The sequence below is a fragment of the Mercenaria mercenaria genome, chromosome 15, assembly GCF_021730395.1.
Source record: "Mercenaria mercenaria strain notata chromosome 15, MADL_Memer_1, whole genome shotgun sequence".
In the NCBI taxonomy this organism is placed as follows: Eukaryota; Metazoa; Mollusca; class Bivalvia; order Venerida; family Veneridae; genus Mercenaria; species Mercenaria mercenaria.
In genome coordinates this window covers 61,243,587-61,264,445 of record NC_069375.1, presented here as the reverse complement: position 1 = coordinate 61,264,445, position 20,859 = coordinate 61,243,587, and the positions used below count along the sequence as shown (strand labels likewise).

Below are 20,859 nucleotides of genomic sequence, written 5' to 3'. Positions count from 1 at the left end.
GTTTACGCTTTTATATATAATGTATGAATAAACCTTTTATAAACGAAATGGCTGGAATATGGGTAGAAAATAAACAATCCAATACCCACTTATATCTATAATGATTTACATAAAACATGAATGTTCATGAACATTATTTTTTCTTTCGCCTTATAAAAATATTTTTTGCCTTGATCATCAACATCATCATCATCTTCGTCGTTGTCGTCGTCGGACTTATTAGCGCGGCCATCCGCTCATCGTCATCCTCACCACCATCATCACCATTTTCATCATCATCATCATCATCATCATCACCACCAACGACATTAAATATAAGAGAAATAACAACAACAACAACACATGTTGTACGATACCACCAAAATCATCATCATCATCATCATTCATCATCCATATAAACCTAGACACTTCTAGATGTTCAACTACATTTCTTCTGTCAAGTCTTGGTTTGTCCACTTTTACATACGGAAAAGGTTTATGTAACAACATTATAAAGTTTTATAGGCAATACCCGAAGGAGAAATTTAATTTTAAATTCACTTGTTGTTGAGAATACTAAAATAACTTGTTGATGTTGTTATGTAATTTGTAAGATATACAGTAGATCGAAACATACACATTTTGTTTATTCGGGTTTTATTTGATCTAGTTTATGTGTTTTTATTGTCATCATTATTTCCAACGTTGTTTAAAGGCCTGTGGGTTTTTTTTTAATTCTGTGTTACAAAGCGATGTAAAACTGTTGTAATGTTGCCTATATAGAAATGGAAGTGTCATAACCATATCATAATTTAAACATTTAATAAAAAAAAGTACAAAGGCATTTTATGCCTGGAAATAGCTCCTTTTAAATTATATTTATTTTAAAAAAATCCTCTGCAATACCAGCTGCGTCATTCTCCAATGTTGAGGACCCCGCAAGGAGCCTATTTATCTACATGTACCTCTTATTCGCATATCTAATGAATGCAGCACTTTCAAAATTGTTGCGTCATGAGTATTTAAAATACACACTGCCTTCTTTCGAATCGAACGAAAAGTTAAAATCAAATTAAATTCTTTCTACTAATATTTTAAAAGAAAGTAATTTATTTCTGACAAAAAAACGCGATTAAATAACACCTATATGAAAAGAAACGCTTGTTCAGTTGTTGGCATGAAAATTTGCTGTTGACAATTAAACTAGTGTAAGATATACATTGTCTTGTATGGAGAATAAAACTTCCTTTGTTAAAAATATATTTTTTTTAATCCGCTGGTAAAATAGTTACATTAATTACTTTTCATAATTGAAAAGTTCATATATGTGAGTCCTTCATATTTTAAACTGCAACTAAAATGAAATTATTATCTCTGAGACAGGCTCCTTTAAAGTTTCATATGGTTTTTAAATTCGTGATTAAAAACAGATAATGCAACTGTCCAGTAAAAATATACATTGTACATTGTTTAAAAAAATAGTTATATACGAGAGATGAACTGTTAGAACGATAAAAGGAGGTAGTCAAATACAATAGATTCAATGATATTTTTCTGCTATGTTAATCAATATTCAAAGTTCTTCAAACCTTTTGTAAAAACACAATGAAACAGTATTCGAAAATAGTAATTACAAGAAATAGACATAAGTTGTGTATATAACAAAAAACATATTTTTTACATTTTGCAGTGTAAGGAATTCGTATTCGAGTTAAGAGTGCTAATAAGTAATAACCTGCACTCCAATGGCGTTTAAAGAGTTGTTTAATATACTAATAACAGGTCCTAAGCATTGCGCACTGCGTTGAAGTAACCGGTTATAATTGTGCACACTTCCGGTTAATAACAGAATTCTGCCCTGTAAAAGTTTGTTACTATTTACAGTAACGTATATAAATGTCTTACTTTAACAACATTTTCGGAAAATGGACTGTCTGACTACGAAACCAGGGGTATAAGTTCGAGCCCCCGCTCATCCAGTTAAAAATTACTAACATTGGAATAAGAGTCTCGTGTGTGGGCACGCTACAAGAACAAGGGGAGCTTCTGAAATTGGAGCATCTTTTGTATCTTGCACTATCCTCCCACTAACATGAATAATCTTTTGGAGGAATCGCCCAAATGGGTTACCGATGGCGACTTTAAATACAAACAAACAGTGTCGGGCTCTGTTTGGTAAAAATTCGCGAACATAAAGTCTTTACAAGTATTGTCCAATCTACTATACAATTAGTCGTTGAAATTAACAAAATTGGTCGCTTGGTATCCAAGTGGTAGAGCGCCTGCTTCGAGTGCGGGAGGTCGTCACACCTATTACGTTAAAAATGGTACCAGTAGCCCCCGTCTTTGAACCAGGGCGTTCAGCAACAAAAAGGCAAGTGGCTTCCTCTTCTATCGGATATCCTCATCATGATTTTTTGTATTATAATCAGTTGTCGAGAGAGATTAATTAAGTTGTGGAACTTGTTTCACAATCGACTTAAAATAGAATAATCAGCACTGAACTTCATATTCCAAAAAAGGAAATAATTAGCAAGGCACTTACCATGCACTTAAACAAGATTTTTTTTCATATCCTGTTTACAGAGCATACTTTGTAAGCAAACTTTTGTAAGCAGTCAAAATACTAGCAAACGGTGATACTGAGTTGTATTTTTCTAACTGAAATAAACTGGAATAATATTGAATGTAAAAAAAATGGCACGTACACGTGGACATATATCTTTGATAGTTATTGCGTGTGCCTTTTATACATGCTATACTCAAAACATACGTCAACTGAAAAGAAAAGTTGACATCATCGAAGCTAAACAGGAATTAGAGAGTAAACTCCGAAAAGCAGCAATAGAAACTGTGGGTGAAAGAATTGATGATTTAGAGGAAAAGATTGCTAATATAACAGAACTAGCTGACGACACGGAAAAGGGCAGTTTTGAAAGAAAGAACCTCAAAACTGATAGTAATACAGTGAAGCTGCTTTCTAAAGATATCAAATCTCTAAAGGACGATTTCTCAAGCCTCTTTCGTGCTTTCAGTGTAGAGAAGAAGCAAAACATTCAAAACAAACTTGAGCTGACCGAATTGAATGCACGAGTTTCTCGTGAGCAAAACAAAAACGAAGTGTCAGATGTAGTAAATTCCATTTTAAAAAAGGAAATTGCTAAATTGGAACAACAAGTATATTTAAACATAACAGAACAGCTTCGAGAAAAGATAAAAGAGAATGCAGATATGAAAGAAGAGTCCCATTATGAAAAAGTTGAAATATCGGAAAGGGAAGTGGCAGATTACCAACACGGGTCGTGTTCAGAGCTCTTAGAAAAAGGCGGGAAAACCGAAAATGGTATTTACACAATATATCCGCTAGGTGGTAAAAAGTCTGGTATACGCGTTTACTGTGATCAAACAACTGACGGAGGTGGTTGGATTGTGTTTCAGCGGAGAAAAGATGGTTCAGAAAACTTTTATCGCAACTGGAAAGACTATAAAGTCGGATTTGGCTTTCTAGATGGCGAATTTTGGCTGAATATCGGGAAATGCGATTATCTAAGGTGGGTTAACCTACCATTGGTTAGATAGATGAACTGCTCATTGTTTTAGAAGGTGTGGAGAATGAATAAAGATGCTACGCAGAATAATATGCGGTTTCGCATCGGACGGTACAGAGAACGGTGCGGTTTATGCATCTGACGATTTATTCTAAGTTTTATGAGTAGGTACTTGTGTGATGCGTTAACCGTACCTTAATGGATATGTCATTTTCTACCAAAGACAAGGATAACGATAAGTATTCATTCAATTGTGCCGAATCGTACACAGCCGTGGTGCGTTGATAAATGTGTGCAGTGGATAAGGTAACCCGATTTAATCGTGGGCTTTATGTACATAATGACAATTTATACTAGTCGTGGCAAAATGTTGGAATGATTAAGTTAGAGCGTCATACAGTCTTATGCACTATAATGCTAGATAAAAGCTATTTCTTTTGATGACTATGAGATGTGATCACACAAAGTCCTAGGGGTGTGCAAATAATAAATATGCAAATGAGCCTAAGAAATAAACACGCATTATTGCTGGGTTTACTTGATACGAAGCATTATAGCGACTTTAGTTCGCAAGTTTTGATATGCCGAAGATGCGAAATCACATATTCTTGTCCGACAGAAATGCGTACACAGTATTACGAAGTGTGAAAAACGCAATCGCTAAAGAAAAACACTGACATTATGCAGTACTTTATAACATTTGCATTTCACTTTATACAGATGTTGAATATGTGATTTCTATAGTATGCGAACTTTGAAATCGACATTTTGTCGTCTGGTGTGAATAATGTCAACGAAATTTTATCAGTTTAAATATCTGAACATTTGATAATGTGTTGAAATTAATTTCAAGTACATGTTTTAATTTATGAAACTTGACACTTTCTCAGACTGAATTTTAGATGTTTACGCAATTTTATGTAAAATATATCATATGACTAAACTCTGATAACATGTAATTCGCTGTTTAATTCTGAAAACTGCACTCATAATTCTTTTATCAATCGTGAACAGCATTTTTCAGTATTTATTCTACTGCTAAATACCAACCACCCACAAACCCATTCCGTTTACTCACATACCCTAAAAATAGATTTTTCTCAGCTTTAAAATGAAGACATCTTCGATGTTATTGAAAATGTAATATTAACTTTAAAGTTCCATAAGGCTTTAAATTTTATATTGAAAACAGATGAAACAGCTTTCCATATAGATGTTATGTACAGTTATGTAGTAATAAAACGCTGTTTGAACGTTTATAGTAAGAGCTATAAAGGGAGGTAATAAAAAAGAACGGATGGAATAAAACATTGAAGTGTTGCATCAATATTCAGACCTTTGATAAATTTCGGAGAAAACAATTTAAAGAAATAGGATTTAACAAGAAAATGATATATTTTATGTTCATAATGAAAAATAACAAGGCAGCCACGTTTTAAATAAAGACATTATAAGCCTCTAACATCGTATATGATGCCATATATTTCCCCAGCTACGTTCCACGTACTGACATTTGAGCCGCACCATGAGAAAACCAACATAATGCATTTGCGACCAGTATGGATCCAGACCAGCCTGCGCATCCAGGATCCATGTTGTTCGCCAACGGTTTCTCTAATTGCAACAGGCTTTGAAAGCCGACGTGCAGGTTGGTCTGGATCCATGCTGGTCGCAAACGCACTATTTTGGTTTTCTCATGGCGCGGCTAATTTGTTTTATTTCTAAAGAAGATCTCTGTAAAATTTCAAAAAAATTACAAACACAAGGAAAGCGAATGAATTGATATATCAAAGAAATGCAAATTATACCTGCAGAAATGAAGAAAATGGCCTCCCCCATAATGCTACGCCGATGTTTAAACGGCTGTTTCAAAACATGTTTTACAATAGTTCGTGCTTGAACTATAGAGTATGCATTGTATAGACTCAGTTCATTTAATAATAAAGATATAGGTGCATTTTGACCCTTTATTGATGGATGTGAATTCGATAAATATAATATTACCATATTACATTTGCAGTCATTTCGGTGAATGAACTATATTTGCATAACTGTAATACATTGATCAATATTTGAAAACTGGAAGGTATTTATTATATTTGTAAAGGAAAATTACTTTCATTTAAAGGTTGTCAGTCAAATTTAGCAGCATTTTATGATACATGCTACATGCTATATTCTGTGTGAGCTCTGCTAAGTTCCATTAATTTATTAAAAATAGCCATTATCATATCAGAATTGGATACTATTTTTTTTCTACAAAATTTTGACATCTCCACCCCATGCTTTTCGTTTTGCTTTCAATCGAAAGTATTTTTTCTTTAAAAATTAGAATTTAGAATTTCCTGTTTCGGATTTCCATATGTATTGAGGTGTCAATATTTCAACTATTTGAATATATAAACCAGTTTTAAAGGATATCTAACTGATTAGCAAAAAATAGACAAAGGGAGGTAATAATAGCATCTAAATCTTGCGTTTCTATCATATGACTGCTATGGCTATAATTTTCAAAGTAATTCTTTGACAAAAGTGATAAACATTTCTTATTCTTAAGTTACTGTAAAATCAGATGGTTTTACGAGGCATCTAAAATTGGAAAAGGGTTTGCGTTGCAGAATATTGCGATTTACAGCCAGTTTGTTCTTATATAGCAAAATCAAACATTTCAGCGAGTACAATGTATTAATTTTCGCGAATTCTGACAAGTTAGGAATGCAGTGAAAATGAATATCTCGCAAATATTTCTGTTTTACATTTTTATCTTAGTAGGGCAAATCAAGTATTGCGTTAATCTGTATCAGTGTATACGAATACAAGGTCCTCAGTGTACGAATACAAGGCCCTTCGTATACACTTCCTTAGTGTATACGAATACAAGGTCCTCAGTGTATACGAATACCAAAGAGTAGTATCTCTTTAATCGGAGACAGGGCAATAAAAAATCCATTGCAATTTTGTTCTGTTCTGTTCTTTCTGAAAAAAAATCCAGTTGACCATCCTTTAAGGCGGTAAATTCTATTTTGGTCAAGTGATGCTTTTTTAAGCTTTCATGTTCACTGAGCGCTTAATGTTATTTTTTTTCAGTGGATGTGTTTTTAGAATCTGAATATTTTATCGTAGATGTTCATCCAAGTTTTTAACATTAGTTTGAATTTAATAAAATGAATATAGTCTCAATTGTATTATATTTGTCAAAGATTTGCATTGATAATTACAAATAATGCCTAAATTCATTAAATATACAAGTTTGTATAATTATTATTACCTCCCTTTTGCACAGCTAGATTAAAGAAGCAGTCTGCAGTTTTTAAAATTTGCCTCTAGGTTCGCATCATAGAAATATCCCGATAGATATCAAATGGAAATGTACATCCAGAGATTAATAATGATATACTTAATGAAAAAATATCTCAGCATTAAAGGGGATTAATTACAAAATTTCCAAAATACATGTACATTGAAAAATACTTTTCTAATAGGGATAAAGCGCTATATAATGGGCCTTTTTGTTTCTTAATTAAGTATCTAACAGAATATACGGAAAGCGAAAAATGCCATAAAATGTTAATTATATAAGACTGGCCACCTTTAAAGTTTAGTTTAAAGTGCTTCGTGCCTCTGTGCATAATACAAAATGATGATTATTTTCTTACCGCATAAGTGCAAAATGAAAACACATAATTCAAACTGAAATTAAACCCCGAGACTATTTAAAGCACGTTTAAGGTGCGATAAAAAAGTTTTATGTTTAGTTTTCAGTAAATGATGGATATTTATATTGGATGTTTAAATCCTATCAGACAAATAGTGTAATCAGTGAAACATAAATAATTCATTTATGATTTCTTAATGTTGAAGTACGGTGAGAGAGTTTATTTCACTTTTAAGACCGTTCACTTTATGTTTGAAACATGGCAGGGAAACATAATTATGGAACTTAAGAGTACAAAGTATTAAAAAAAATACTTTTTTTCATATAATACTTCAATTTTCTAAAGACATATTAGCGGAAATAGTGACCAATGGAACGAGCGAGGCGATCAAAATTTTATTCGACGACGGATGTTGAAAAGTCTAGACAAAAACGTAAAACGAAATCTGGTGCCGTTGTCGTCAGCGTGCAATATGCCCCTTCAATTGAAAGGTTTGTTTAATTACGTATAGATGATATGTTCTGTTCTGTTCTGTTCTGTTCTGTTCTGTTCTAATTCTTCTATTCTATTCTGTTCTGTTCTTTATCACTGTACAATAAGACTGTTTTTGTTCTTTAATCCTTGCTGGTTGGCAGTTCATTCAAGTTTAAATGGAGGTTTTGGTGGAGGGGGTAGGGGCGTGGTATCCAGGGGTTAGTGGATAAGACAGTGGTGGAAGAGGTTTTCATATGTTAGAAACTGCTGCATTTGTCATTGTTCGGAGCAAAAGATTGTTTGCTATTATTGCTAAAACATCTGTCGATTATAAATTAATATTGGTTGATATCGACCAACGAATATAGTAAGATGACTTGAAAATTTTCGTGGTGTTTAGCGGACGTATAGCGGAGTCTGTTTTCGTTTTTTAACATTTAGCGGTGTCACAAGCCTCTTAGAACATGTATTGATAAAACAGAATTAAAATTTTAATTCAATAACCAGTCTATCAAAATGCAAATGTTTTGGAAAAATATGAATACGTTTGATTTTTCATGCTTTGGACATCTTCGATGATTAAATGTGAAAATATTTGAACTTTCTAACTTACGTTCCCATATGCTTATACTATTTATTAGTAGTCAAAACATTTAAACAGCAAGGGTGTTTGGGTTGAAATCCTATAGGATTGAAATCAAATAACAAAACCTGAAATGGATTTATAGACCTTCATATTGAATGTTTGTTTTATTTCATATTTTATTGATTCACGTTATAAAAATAGACAAAATCTTTTATTTACAAAGCACTTAGCGAAAGTTTTAAGGCGATTTTTATAGTGTGTTTTAGGAGAAAGTTTGATTTATGTCAAATTAAGTCCGACTCGGCAGTGGTATGAACATGCGTGGTTCTAACGGTTTAAAAAGAAAGTCATTTGCGTACAAAAGAATCTTTTGAGAAATTTATCAAAATTTTAATTACATTCATTGACAACGCAGAGCCACATGTTTATTATACGGATTGAAACCGTCAATATAGCTACAAAAAGTTCAAACAATGATTACAAAAAAAAAAAAAATGAAATGAAATGAAAATCAGTATCTTGAATTGGTTTCTCTCGAAAATACGTTTATCTCGAAAAAATGCGTAAGCCCTATCAAAAATCCTTCTGTATTAATGTATTTTCACTCCGTTTAATTAAACGGTAAATTCGACATAATCCGCCTACCTCGAAGAAGTCTCGCCCACAGTCTGGGTGAAAATTTACAACATGTTCACTTGTAAACACTTATTTTTGCATGGAATGTATATTACACTTAAAATGATAAAGTGCGTAAAAATAAAAGTGAGATATTCGTAAAAATACAAGAAGAGTGTAAATTTTCTGCATTATTTCAAAAAGCGTTAAAACGATTTACTACCTTCGGCACAATATTTTTGGTTATTTGTAAGAATGTCTATAATATTTTTTCCATTACAGTTTCTTTTTGTTTGGACCTAATTTACTAATGCTTGGCTCTGAGGCTGTGTTTTAGTGTGTTCCATGCTTCCGAGAAATGTACCATTACCTATTATCTTTTGCAAAAATCTTATGTCATTAAGTTTGTACCACTAGTCGCCAAGAGTCACTTTCAGAGTACTCTCTTTTTATGGAATTTTGAGATAAATTTGGTTTTTTTTTCCACCTAAAACGTGTGGGTTAGTCCTTTTAAAGGTTGTCAGTCCCATATTAGCAACATTTTATGACGCTACTTCCGATTAGTTCTGTATGACCTCTGTTTAAGGGTGGAAAATAGTTAATTAATTAGATTAAACGTAGCCAGAATCATATCAGAACTGCATACTATATTTGTTATTGAAACATCATTTGCGTCTAAGTGAACTGGAAGTCCCCTTTGTCAAGTCTTTACTAGGATGTATTTACGGCTCGGCGTGTCGAAGTAAAAAAATGTTCTGGCTTATACAGAGTCGTTTACGATACGCTGAAAATATAAAACAATAAGAATTATGCACAAAACGTGTTTCAAATTCTAAAATGTATCGGAGTTAGGAAACTGGCGTTAAATTAACCACGAAGGTTTTCGGATATTTCATACATACAAACTCCAAAACTGAAGAACTGTTTCGGTTTCTTGTGGTAAAGGTGATTTGCCAATTGCCAATTGCCAAAATTAGATCGAGCCCCGACGGAGTTTCATACGTCGTCTAGCACTAACCTGTCGAAATGCTCGAAATAGAACGGGACTATCGTCCTCGACCTGCTCGACCTGTAATCGAGATCAGACCGCTTTTAACCTTTTTTTTATTTGGTACTGCAAGGGAGAAAACTTCTATACAAATATATACATTCGATAGCGCTGGATTACTGCCCTTTAGTAATATGAACTTTGACGATTCTCACTGAACATTTTAAACCAATGACGCAATTAAATTAAATCAAAGGACTGAAGGTGTGATCTGTCAATATATGTTCTTTAATACTTGACTGATGTTTGTTTTTAAAGCTTCAAACAAAAAAATCATTGCTTTTGATATATTATAAATTCAGCTTTAAGACTAGTTTCTAGAAAGTTTACCTTTACTATGTTGGAAGTACAGTTCCTGTTTTTGGTGGCTGCTAGCTGCCACCAGTGTCAAAAAGAATACTCCGTTTGAAAAATCGTGTCAGTTCTTAAGACCATCCTAACAACACAACCAAAAATAGTTCCAAGCTTTCTACGTAAACAATTATCTACACAACGTGCATAATTTGAAAAGCTACAATATATGCCTTAATACCATTTTTAATGTAAATTTGGCGACTAAAATCAATACAAACTGAGGTAAACGTTTTAATTAAAACAACAACGTGTATGAATACAAATATGCAAATTTATGGTCACGTGAATAAACGATGACCTCATGTCACCTGAACCGGAGCGATGATATTGATTAGCTATTGCATAGTACTGCCCCAGAGGTCACGTAGCTTATAACGTTGAAAAAGGTAGCTTATGTATATAGAAACCTAGCCTGGGAATCCAGACTGACAATTCAAAAATGTTTCCTAACCGCAGTGTCACATGTATAACTTCCGAGATTTTAGGCTTTATTTGATAAAGAACATAACTTCTGATAGTAATAATCCGCGGCTAAAAATAGAAACGGAATTTCAACGGAAAAGTTTCGAAACATTTCCGGTCCATAGACAATACCAGTTTGTACTGCTGATAGCTTTTCCGGCAAGTTGTAATACTTTTCAAATATGTCAAAACAAACTTAAATTTCGTCATAGCTATCAAATTGTAAGATATTATATTAATGCAACCCTAGTGATCTAAGAATGTTACTGAATTTTCTACTGCATTGTCTCGTTTTCGTTTCAAGCACGCAAAAATATGACCGCATGTTGATTAGGCTATTTATAGAAAATCAATAATCGGCAGTGATATGGATTTCCTCAGGCGTTGATACTGCCAATTAACACTAATTAGCGCAAATTTAGTGAGACGATTTATGAACAGAACAGTACTTTATTGATATAACTTGAACACGTACAGTTCATCGTTATATTAAGAACAAAATATACTAAAACATGCTTACAATAAGAGAGTGAACAAAAATAAAAGAACATTCAGTTAAAATTCATTCGATATGGTTTGCAATGTGACCTGCCGTGAGAATCAAAGACATGTATGTTTTCTAAATAATATTCCCTCACGGATAATCTTCCTTCAGCATATGTACAATATAAGATACTATATGTATGCATAGATACACATGTATTCGGTATAATTTCGTCTGATAAAACACGAATTATCAACGTGGAAACCCACAGGTCGCCCAAGCTGAGAAGTGTTTCAAGCTCGCTTTGACTAAGTGGTGCTACTGTATCACGATTTCACCGACTTGTAAGCCCATGAAAGTGGGCGCAGCGATGATACTAATACTCGCCTTTTTGAAAAGGCAATGTGTCAGACTGTAGCAAGTCGTCGGATAACAGATTTGACCAACTTAAAAATTGAATTGTTTCAAGACAGATTCTGCTCACTTAAGCTAAATTCATTCGAGTCGCACCATGAAAAAAACAACATAGTGCATTTGTGACCAGCATGGGCCCAAATCAAACTGCCGATCCATACACCACTCTGGTCAGAATCCTTGCTGTTCGCTAACGCACTATGCTGGTTTTCTCATCGTGCGTCTCTACAAATATATGTATAAAAAGTAAAACGGTTTCGTTTCGCCAGTTACATATTTTCGACTTATTTCTCGGTCTGACTAAAGTTGTAAGTTTGTCTGACTTAATGTCCAGCATTTTTGCCAATGAGTGATAATTAATGCACCTCTAAAATCTATTAGCTGCAGAACTGACATTCTGAGGTGCATCTGTGGTGCATGTTTGTGTTGTTTTCTTTCACAAAAGTCTCAAGAAAACCACAGCTATCTGATACGGACTAAATCAGTGTGTATAATAATTCATGACAGACACTGCCCAAAAGCTTTAAAAACAAATCTTAAAAGCTGAATAATTTGGAGAAAAAGCTTATATTATTTATTCATAGTAAAACATTTTCGATGTAATTTATGTTGTCGTTTTCCTCACAAACAATCAAAACTATTCGTTAAAGACTGAATCAGTGTGTATGTAAACAATGACTGGCAGTGAAAAAGGATTAATTTTGAAACCAAAGCCGAATATTAAAAAAAATGAAAAAAAAAGTTCTTATAGTTTATATTAACAATTCCTCAGTTGTCACTTTCTTTGTAATATTTTAAACATTGATTAGCAGCCACCATCAGCGCTTTGAGCGCTTTGATTAATAATAACGATTGAAAAGCTATCTTAACCTTTAGAAATTAGCCTGCTGATGGCAAGTGATTCTGCCTTTGCGACCAGTACAGACCAAGATCAACCTGCAGGCTGATCATGGTCTACACTGTTCGCTATTCAGTCAGTAAATTTTCAGAGAACAGCCCCTCGAATAATAAATGGTTTTGCCAAAACTGAAAGATGAACCAGTCCATTTTAGAAATTTAGCAGGCTAAAGGTGAAATAACATTGTTAATTTGTACTCTACGGATATCTTTTTGGTCTACTAACTGAATTGCCTCCATGTGATTGAACGCAAGGAGGAAACTGCCGCTCTGGTTAGAATCGAACCTTCAACCTGGGAGGAAGGAAATATGTGATAAACCCGACACCTAAAGACTTTATAGTTTTAGTATTATTTTCTTGTTTTTTTTTTTCGTTTAACACATTCTCAAAAATTCTTTATAGTCTGCAATGGGAGACAACTCCTTTATATACACATATAGGACAGGGCAGGATTACTGCCCTTCGGTAATGTAAATTTTGAATGGCTGCCATTTAATAAAGATCTATTCACCGATTAAAGGAAGTCACAATACAGACTAAACATTTTAAACCAATGTTGTAACTATTCAGTCAAAGGATTGAAGGACTAATCTGACAATAAATGCACTTAAATGTTCCGATATACCGATTATCATCTCGATATTTTGGGTTGTTTTGACAGCTTTAATAATATATCATTACGAGTGATGTGTTATAAATGCAGTTTTTAGACTCTTTTATAGAAAGAAGAGCTGTGTTGTTTTGAAAACATAGTGCCTCTGTTGAAAAATAACGACTGTAAAGCTATTTTGATATTGTACTGTGAACTTAACCTCGGTGTCGGTGTGCAGTTTGTGTAGGCTTGTTTACGTGCGAAATATTCGAAAACCATGAAAATGTTTACACCTTCGTAAATTTTGTGTATATAACATTAAAAATGTGAGAAATTTTATAATTATTTTACCGTAGGAACAAAAAAAATTAAGAAAGCTAGTGCAGTTCTATGTGCTAACATAGTTCATAAATTCTGACATAACACTGGCAAGGAGGCGCTTTAAGGTTCTGATAACCATTTAACTGGAGTAATTGTTCGCATTTTATGTTATTCAACTAACTTCTTAAAGTCTTTACCTTACTGTAAATGGACCATGAAACCACCGTCAACCTCTTCGTATTTTGAGAGTACGGCAGTGGCAGAGGATCCAAACAAAGTGAGATATGTCCGTCTGTAAGTATACTGCATTCTGTACATTATAGGGCATCGTTTCATTTAATTTTATGTTCCTATCCGCTCAATTCTATTTCATTTCGCTTGATTTATATTCTGTCCTGTTCTGTTCGGTTATGTGTCATTCTATTCAGATCTGCACTGTTCTGTTCTGTATGATTACCTTTCTTCATACATAAGAACGTTATTTAACGTTGCACCGCACATCGGTTCTCTTCACGTTTGTGCCATTTGAGAAAATGCGAAAACTAAGATATTTGCGATTTTATATGAGACAATAACGTCAGTCGGCGCAAAATCACGTCACGTGATGTTGCATATTTTTTCAAACCTATTCAGATGAAATTTTTTAAAAACTTAGTAAAATACCTTATTTTTGTCGCTTTTCTTAAAAGAAGGGAACAAACTTTACTTATGAATTGAAAATATAGAACTTACTTATCTCCCTTCATAAAACCAATGAACTTCATTCGTCCCGTGTGAAAATTCTTTTAGTTTTATTCAGTAGCTCCCAAAGCTTTTGTTCTTGTGTACCGAACTTTCTCATACATTTGTTGTGTACTGAATTTAAGTGGTTGAGTAGATTTTTACAAAATAATTATAAGCCTATTAGCATATTTAAGCGACTTTATATTAATATACATTTTTGCTTGACATATGATCCAAATAACTTCTGACCTTAGTACCCACTTGGCACATTGATAAAAGAGTCTATAACCGGTCTACCATAATAATTATGCGGTATAATTTTCACTCTGTAGATTGAATAACAGTTCATTAAGGAAGTGTATATATAGGTGTTCAAAACGAAAATTAATAATTTATTTAACTGTATAGGACTTTTTTGTTTCGTGTAAAGCAAACATAAGGATTTTAACACTGGAATAGTACAAATTTCATCATTGGTTTAAGGTAGCTTTTTATGACTGGTTTAAAGTGATTCGAAATATGGCATTGAATAAAAATGTTTCAATTAGAATGAGAATATTAACTGTGATCAGATCATATTAAGTTTATAGTTGCATACGTACGTCAGTATTTGAAATTTTCACGAGTGATTATTTTCCTTCACACCGCTTTTTATACAAAACAAAATAACAGCCAGATATTGGTTGTATTCGACGAAAAAAACATGATTTTTTTTTGTTATCAATCTCAAAAAAAAAACGTAGCGCTGAGAGTCATCAGGTCTGATTACTGTTATAACATTATGTATATATGCAGATGTACAACATTCGCAGACTGAGTTCCGATCCACATAAAACACGTATGTAGCGTTAAAACCAACTCTATCGTCAATTTGTAACTGAAAAACATGACATTTTTTTTGTAAAGAAATTGCATTTTTCATTAGGTCCTTTTAAAGGCCTAGATTTTGGCAATGGGCCAAGGGATTTCTGTCTTCACCAGCACAGTTGGGGGCTAATGACCATCACAGTATGGTTCCAATAAACAAGGGTCATTGTTAATATTTTCAATATTATTACTGTATCTTTAATCACCCTATATGTAATAATAATAATAATAATAATAATAATTATTATTATTATTATTATTATTATTATTATTATTATAACATTAAAGTAATAGTTATTATCATCGGTATAATATCAAAATAATAATTATTATTATCATTATTCCACATTCACAGAAGAAAAATTAATTTCTTTCAACTCACTGCACACATCTTCATGGTCTAGTTGGGGTCCCTGCTGTGCTAATTGCCCTAATCGGTAACTGTTACATAATCGCTGATAAGCAGCAGATAAGATGGGAGTTGTATATTGGATTTGGGGGGGGGGGGGGGGGGACACTTATATAGTAGCGAATCTAGGCCTTTAAGGTGAACTTGCAATTCAGCAGAATTTTCTCAAAAAGAATCCATTCATTGGCTAGGTCTTATTAAAAATAAAATGCATTAATTCTTTATACCTTGATTACTTTATTCATATGGCAAGTGGGAGGGGGCAGGGCTCGGGCATTTTATAAAATAAGATGTATAAAATTGTTTTGAATCGTTAAAACATAGCACCGTATGTCTAGGAATGAAGCAGTATTCAATACAAAATAAGGCTAGAAATAGTTTATCGTTAAAAATCATTTACCAAATCTCTCGTTTGGTAATATTAACCTTAACCAGTATATATCGTCTTTTCAAATATATTGAATAAAATCATCAAGGTATTCAAGTGTAGTCCCAAAGATAATGATTTCTGCTTTAATAAAAAATAATTAAACTCCCGCGGCTGATGACATATTTCTAAAATTTCAAGATTATCGTAAAATTTAAATAGAACCGCTTTATACGATTGTGAAACGTCCTTACAAAGTATCCTTCTAAAATGTAATTCAAAACGCTTACCAAAATCTTAATCTGCAAATAATAAAATCGCTTTAAAATGTTTACAAATACAGCGTTTTAACAGAATTTTATCAGAATTAACAATCGTTTGTCTTCAGATTTTGATCGAAATATATTTACAGTAGTTGTGTATATACATTGAATTTTCATAATTATGATTCCGTTTACAGATCACCGATTTTCAGACATATTTCTTTGATCTTTGTTTGTTTGCGTATATTAAAAGCAATCCGCCTAAACGCATTGATGAAAATGTTGCCCAAAGATAGAAACTCATGACATGGAAGTGTAATATTATACAGGAGATTTTCTACTAAAATCGGAAATATTGAATAACGGGAAAGTACTCTATGTCTACTTGCATTGCGGCTTAATTTGGAATAATTATTTATACAAAAATATTAAGAAAAAAAACAATCAGACAAAATGTGTGATTTTAGTGACAAAAGTTTAGAAAATAAACATCTGCGCATTCCTATCACAGTGCTATTACAATATATCAAAGAAGCGCGGGAAATTAGCAGACGACAACCTCCGAAACGCTTCCAGAAACCGAAGTCTGAGATAGGATTGAAATTTGACGAACGGTAAGCTGTTTATACTACCCTCCCTCTCCGCTCTTTCAAGGTTCTCACCATGTTTGCACATTTTCATTTGTATCTTATACTTAGTCTTAGTTATCATAATTCGAATAAGGCACTCCATGACCTTGACATTTGACCCGAAAAATCTACGGCTATGACTAAAAAAACAGAGCTGAAGCGCCTGTGATATAATACAGACTCCGGTATATACCGGATTTAAGCAATTAGAATGATGAGTACCTTTAATATATGAGCCGTGCCATGAGAAAACCAACATAGTGGCTTTGCGACCAGCATGGATCCAGACCAGCCTGCGCATCCGCGCAGTCTGGTCAGGCTCCATGCTGTTCGCTTTTAAAGCCTATTGGAATTGGAGAAACTGTTAGCGAACAGCATGGAGCCTGACCAGATTGCGCGGATGCGCAGGCTGGTCTGGATCCATGCTGGTCGCAAACCCACTATGTTGGTTTTCTCATGGCACGGCTCATATATATTTTGTACTGACTATGGTAATCCTAACACTAACCGTCAGTACATATTATACACTAAGGTAGCAGGGTACACTTAGATGCGGAAATTTTGGGCACGGACGGTCTTACATGTAGCGAATCGCAATATTGCACTTCCCTTATGAGCAGAATCAGGGTGGCCATTTTATGAATTGCGTGCATGTTTTGTGCTTTTAATTAATGACAAGATCAGGATTCTCATACAAGAATAAAGAAAGTTATCAAAACGAAAGGTTTACACCATCCATGAAAAATAGCATGCCAAAATCATCAATTTTGCACTTTTTGAACAGCCTGCAATGATCCCGCAGCAAGAACAATGCCCAATTTTATTGCATTTCTCAATTTAATAGTCCTTACTGAACGTCAGGATATAAACGGAATGGGAGCCCATCCAGCTCGTTTTTTCACAAAATAGCGAAAATTTTCCTGAGTATCAATCAACAAGCACAGAACCCTTCCGTGATTTGAATTTTTCCGCGAAAAGGTGTCTCATTGATCATACAAAGCTACCAGCAGTTAGTTTTCCAACTGACATCAGAATTTTACATGTATCGGTTGTATAAATTTTCTAAAGAATTAATAATCATTATCTCTCACCTTAATTTACAGACATCCAAAATCACGAAGTTCTATTTATAACAAATATTGACGGGGGCCAAAATTCGAAGTGTACCCTGCTACCTAAGTACAAGTGCGTATTTTTGCCATGCGCTCCGATGATAATGATTTTGATTTTGTGACATGCGCAGAACGATTGCCGTGTCCTCTGACCCAATAAATTGAGGCTGAACACCACTAAATCCAGCTGTTCTTTATTTCATATAGAATCCACTTACTTACTTGTTGTTGTTGTTGTTGTTTTCGTTGTTTCATCCTGTCCAATCACCCTTGCTAAAACGGCACAAACATAAAGCAGCAAGATAGCGTGCTGTCGTGAAAGGGACGAACGAACAGCAGTACGAAGAAGGAATAATTTCGACTCTCGCAAATTCAAAGTCTTCGCGAAAATTAGACAAGCTCGTATTATTCACAACATCGCAAGTTCCAACACTTCGCGAAAAAATGTAACAGGAAACAGTCGCAAAAGCATAGTGAAGTGCGAATAATACCGGTTTACAGCATTATTTTTATTCTTGGAATTTTTCTGATGTAGTGATATCAATTGATTAACTTTCGATCAATTATAAATGGTTTGAGACAAGAGCAATGATTCATAATGTACTTTATCGGTGTGAATTGAACAAGTGCATTTGGCATTATCTAACTGCAGTTGACAACGTATACGTCATGCAAAAACAATTGTTGATGTTTAGTTAATACAGACTGGCAACAGTCGTTAAGGTCGTTTTGAAATATATCTATCTGCCGAACAGTCCTCTATCATAGCACTTTCTGGATACTTTTTACGTAATATGTAGAACTTTCTGGACACTTTACGTCATCTAGCACTTTCATCATTGGTAGCATTTTCTGGATATTTCACTTCATATTTTACTTGATCTGATACATATATAAAACCATGCTCGAGCAGTTCATAGTTCTGATGGCTACGGTGTTCCATAAGGGAAATTAATGACTCGCCTCTTCGCCCGCTCATACGATGGCTCTACCGAACACCGTAGATAGCAATATATAATTTGTATGTAAATATCTTTGCTTTAAGGGTACATGATGATAATACGCCTTGATAATCAGGGATTAATTAAACTTAAAAGTTATTTAGTTTATAAATAAATCATAACACGGAGTGGTGGTTGTTGTTCTGAAGTTCATGTGAAATGTTTGGTTGTTTCCCCTTGCATGATAATTCCTTTTATCCGCCCGTGCTTGGGGTAATGTCTTGAGAGCTATGTGGATTAGCCCCCGTAGTTAAAACTGTGACAGCCATACTTTGACCAAACATCAAAGTATATTGGACCCGCAATGTCAATCAGTACTTTCCAACCGACTTCATGATTATCTTGTCTGGCACATTCTTCGGACGATGCTGTACGTCATACGAGCACCTGCTTATCCGTTCCTACCGGAGAATGCCGAAGTCGCATACGGAAAATACGCAATCGCACGGAAATTCCCGACTGTCGTAATGGAAACAACACTTAAGCTGAAAAAAAGATCTTTTTCAGCCCGGCGACATTTGACATTTGATATATTACAATATGCAATAAAATTAAAGTCATTGTCAGAGTTATAAAAGTTATTTGAATTGCTCTCCTTAGATATGAAAGAATTGTTTCATTTTAACAGAAAATATATTGAGAAAAATTATTTACACATAATTTAAACTCAAGCCCTTCACAAGGGTGTTTACATATTTATTTTACAACTTGTTAAGATGGGATAATACAATTATCCCGACATATTCAAATATTGACATCATTTTCTCGAGAGTTTTTCAAACAAGATTTATTTTTGGGCGATACTTTTTTAAAAGGAATGCGAGGCCCGTAAAGTATAAAGGTGACATAAAGGCTAACACTTACAACAGTCAAAATCTCACGCTGATTAAGCAGTACTAAAAAGCCCGACCACAGATTAATCATGACGAAATTCAGAATCATTTTAGACCAAAATTCGGCAAAAATGATTTAGGACAATGAAATAATTCGAGCTTTCACATTTGTAATACTAAAATGTGGTTTAGGTCAGAAATCGTCAATACTGAAATGTTTTGATTTGTCGACGACATGAATTATCGGTACATGAGTACTAAGTTTAGGGCTGGAATGTGTTGGTTTACAAGAGGCTATAGATCGGGGGTGGTGGGTGGGGGGGTGGGGGGGGGGGAAGAGATAGATTCAGTGAGAGGTGTTTGCTTTAGTTTATAATGCAGTTGAAATCTATGGTTTCGCCACGTTTAAAAAACTTTCCTTCGACTGATTGCGTTGAATTCCATGGGCATTATATAAATACCGTGTACGCCTTAAACAAAATCCATATATCGAACCATAAAAGCATAAATGAAAAATAAACTTGTTTCGAAATACAAAAGGGAGGTTATCTTTATCATACAAGCTTAACATTTTTGTCAAATGTTAAAAAGAAGATTAAGGACGTATATGAACTGTGCTGGATAAAGGAGTTCATACAATATTCTTACAGCGATTTCCCCCGAAAAGTTCAAATAATGAAAAACTTGGCTAAACTCCGTTACAGTATTTATCCGTACACGGAAAAAAACGTCATCGTACGGACCTCATTTTTACTTCACATCTACAAAATGGTTGCGCTAAACTTTTATAGCACATAATAGCTTATCTAAATGATGCAGAGTTAATGTTTTGCATCGTGATTATACGCCCGTTGTTAGGCAACAAACGCTAGATATCAGAGCGATTTTATTTTTCTGTCATTGATTTGTTACGATATAATCGATTTGATTGAACTTTCGGGATGGAACAAATCAATTTTATTTGTAATTACGATAAGTGAAAATGCTGCACGGACTTTAGATATATCAACACATGACATACACTCAGCTATTGAAAAAAAGCCAGAGTGTTCAGTTTTCAGTTGAAATAGGAATACTTAAATTCAACGTGAAATTTCTGTAATTTGAATTTTGTGACGGATTTGTTGTGATATTTAGAATGGAATATGTTACAAAATGTTTTGGATGTTCTTCTAGATATTTTAGTTCCATCATTTGAGCATTTTAATCGAAGTCGTAAACTTT

General features: G+C 33.9%; 1 protein-coding gene across 6 annotated transcripts in view; it reads left to right on the top strand.

Annotated features, from left to right (window-relative positions):
* LOC123556093 (uncharacterized) overlaps positions 1-20,859 on the top strand; it is a 46,670-nt gene that overhangs the window by 1,438 nt on the left and 24,373 nt on the right. The window contains exons 1-2 of one of the 6 annotated variants that reach the window (XM_045346720.2): positions 14,512-14,637; positions 16,258-16,674. The exons of 3 other annotated variants lie outside the window; for them this stretch is intronic. In XM_045346720.2, coding sequence (XP_045202655.2) covers positions 16,514-16,674 — 161 coding nt within the window. In that variant the 5' untranslated portion in view covers positions 14,512-14,637; positions 16,258-16,513. Of the gene's footprint in view, positions 1-7,197; positions 7,675-13,486; positions 13,726-14,511; positions 14,638-16,257; positions 16,675-20,859 lie in introns of those variants that run through there. 2 more of the 6 variants (XM_045346727.2, XM_045346735.2) reach the window with 2 other exon arrangements.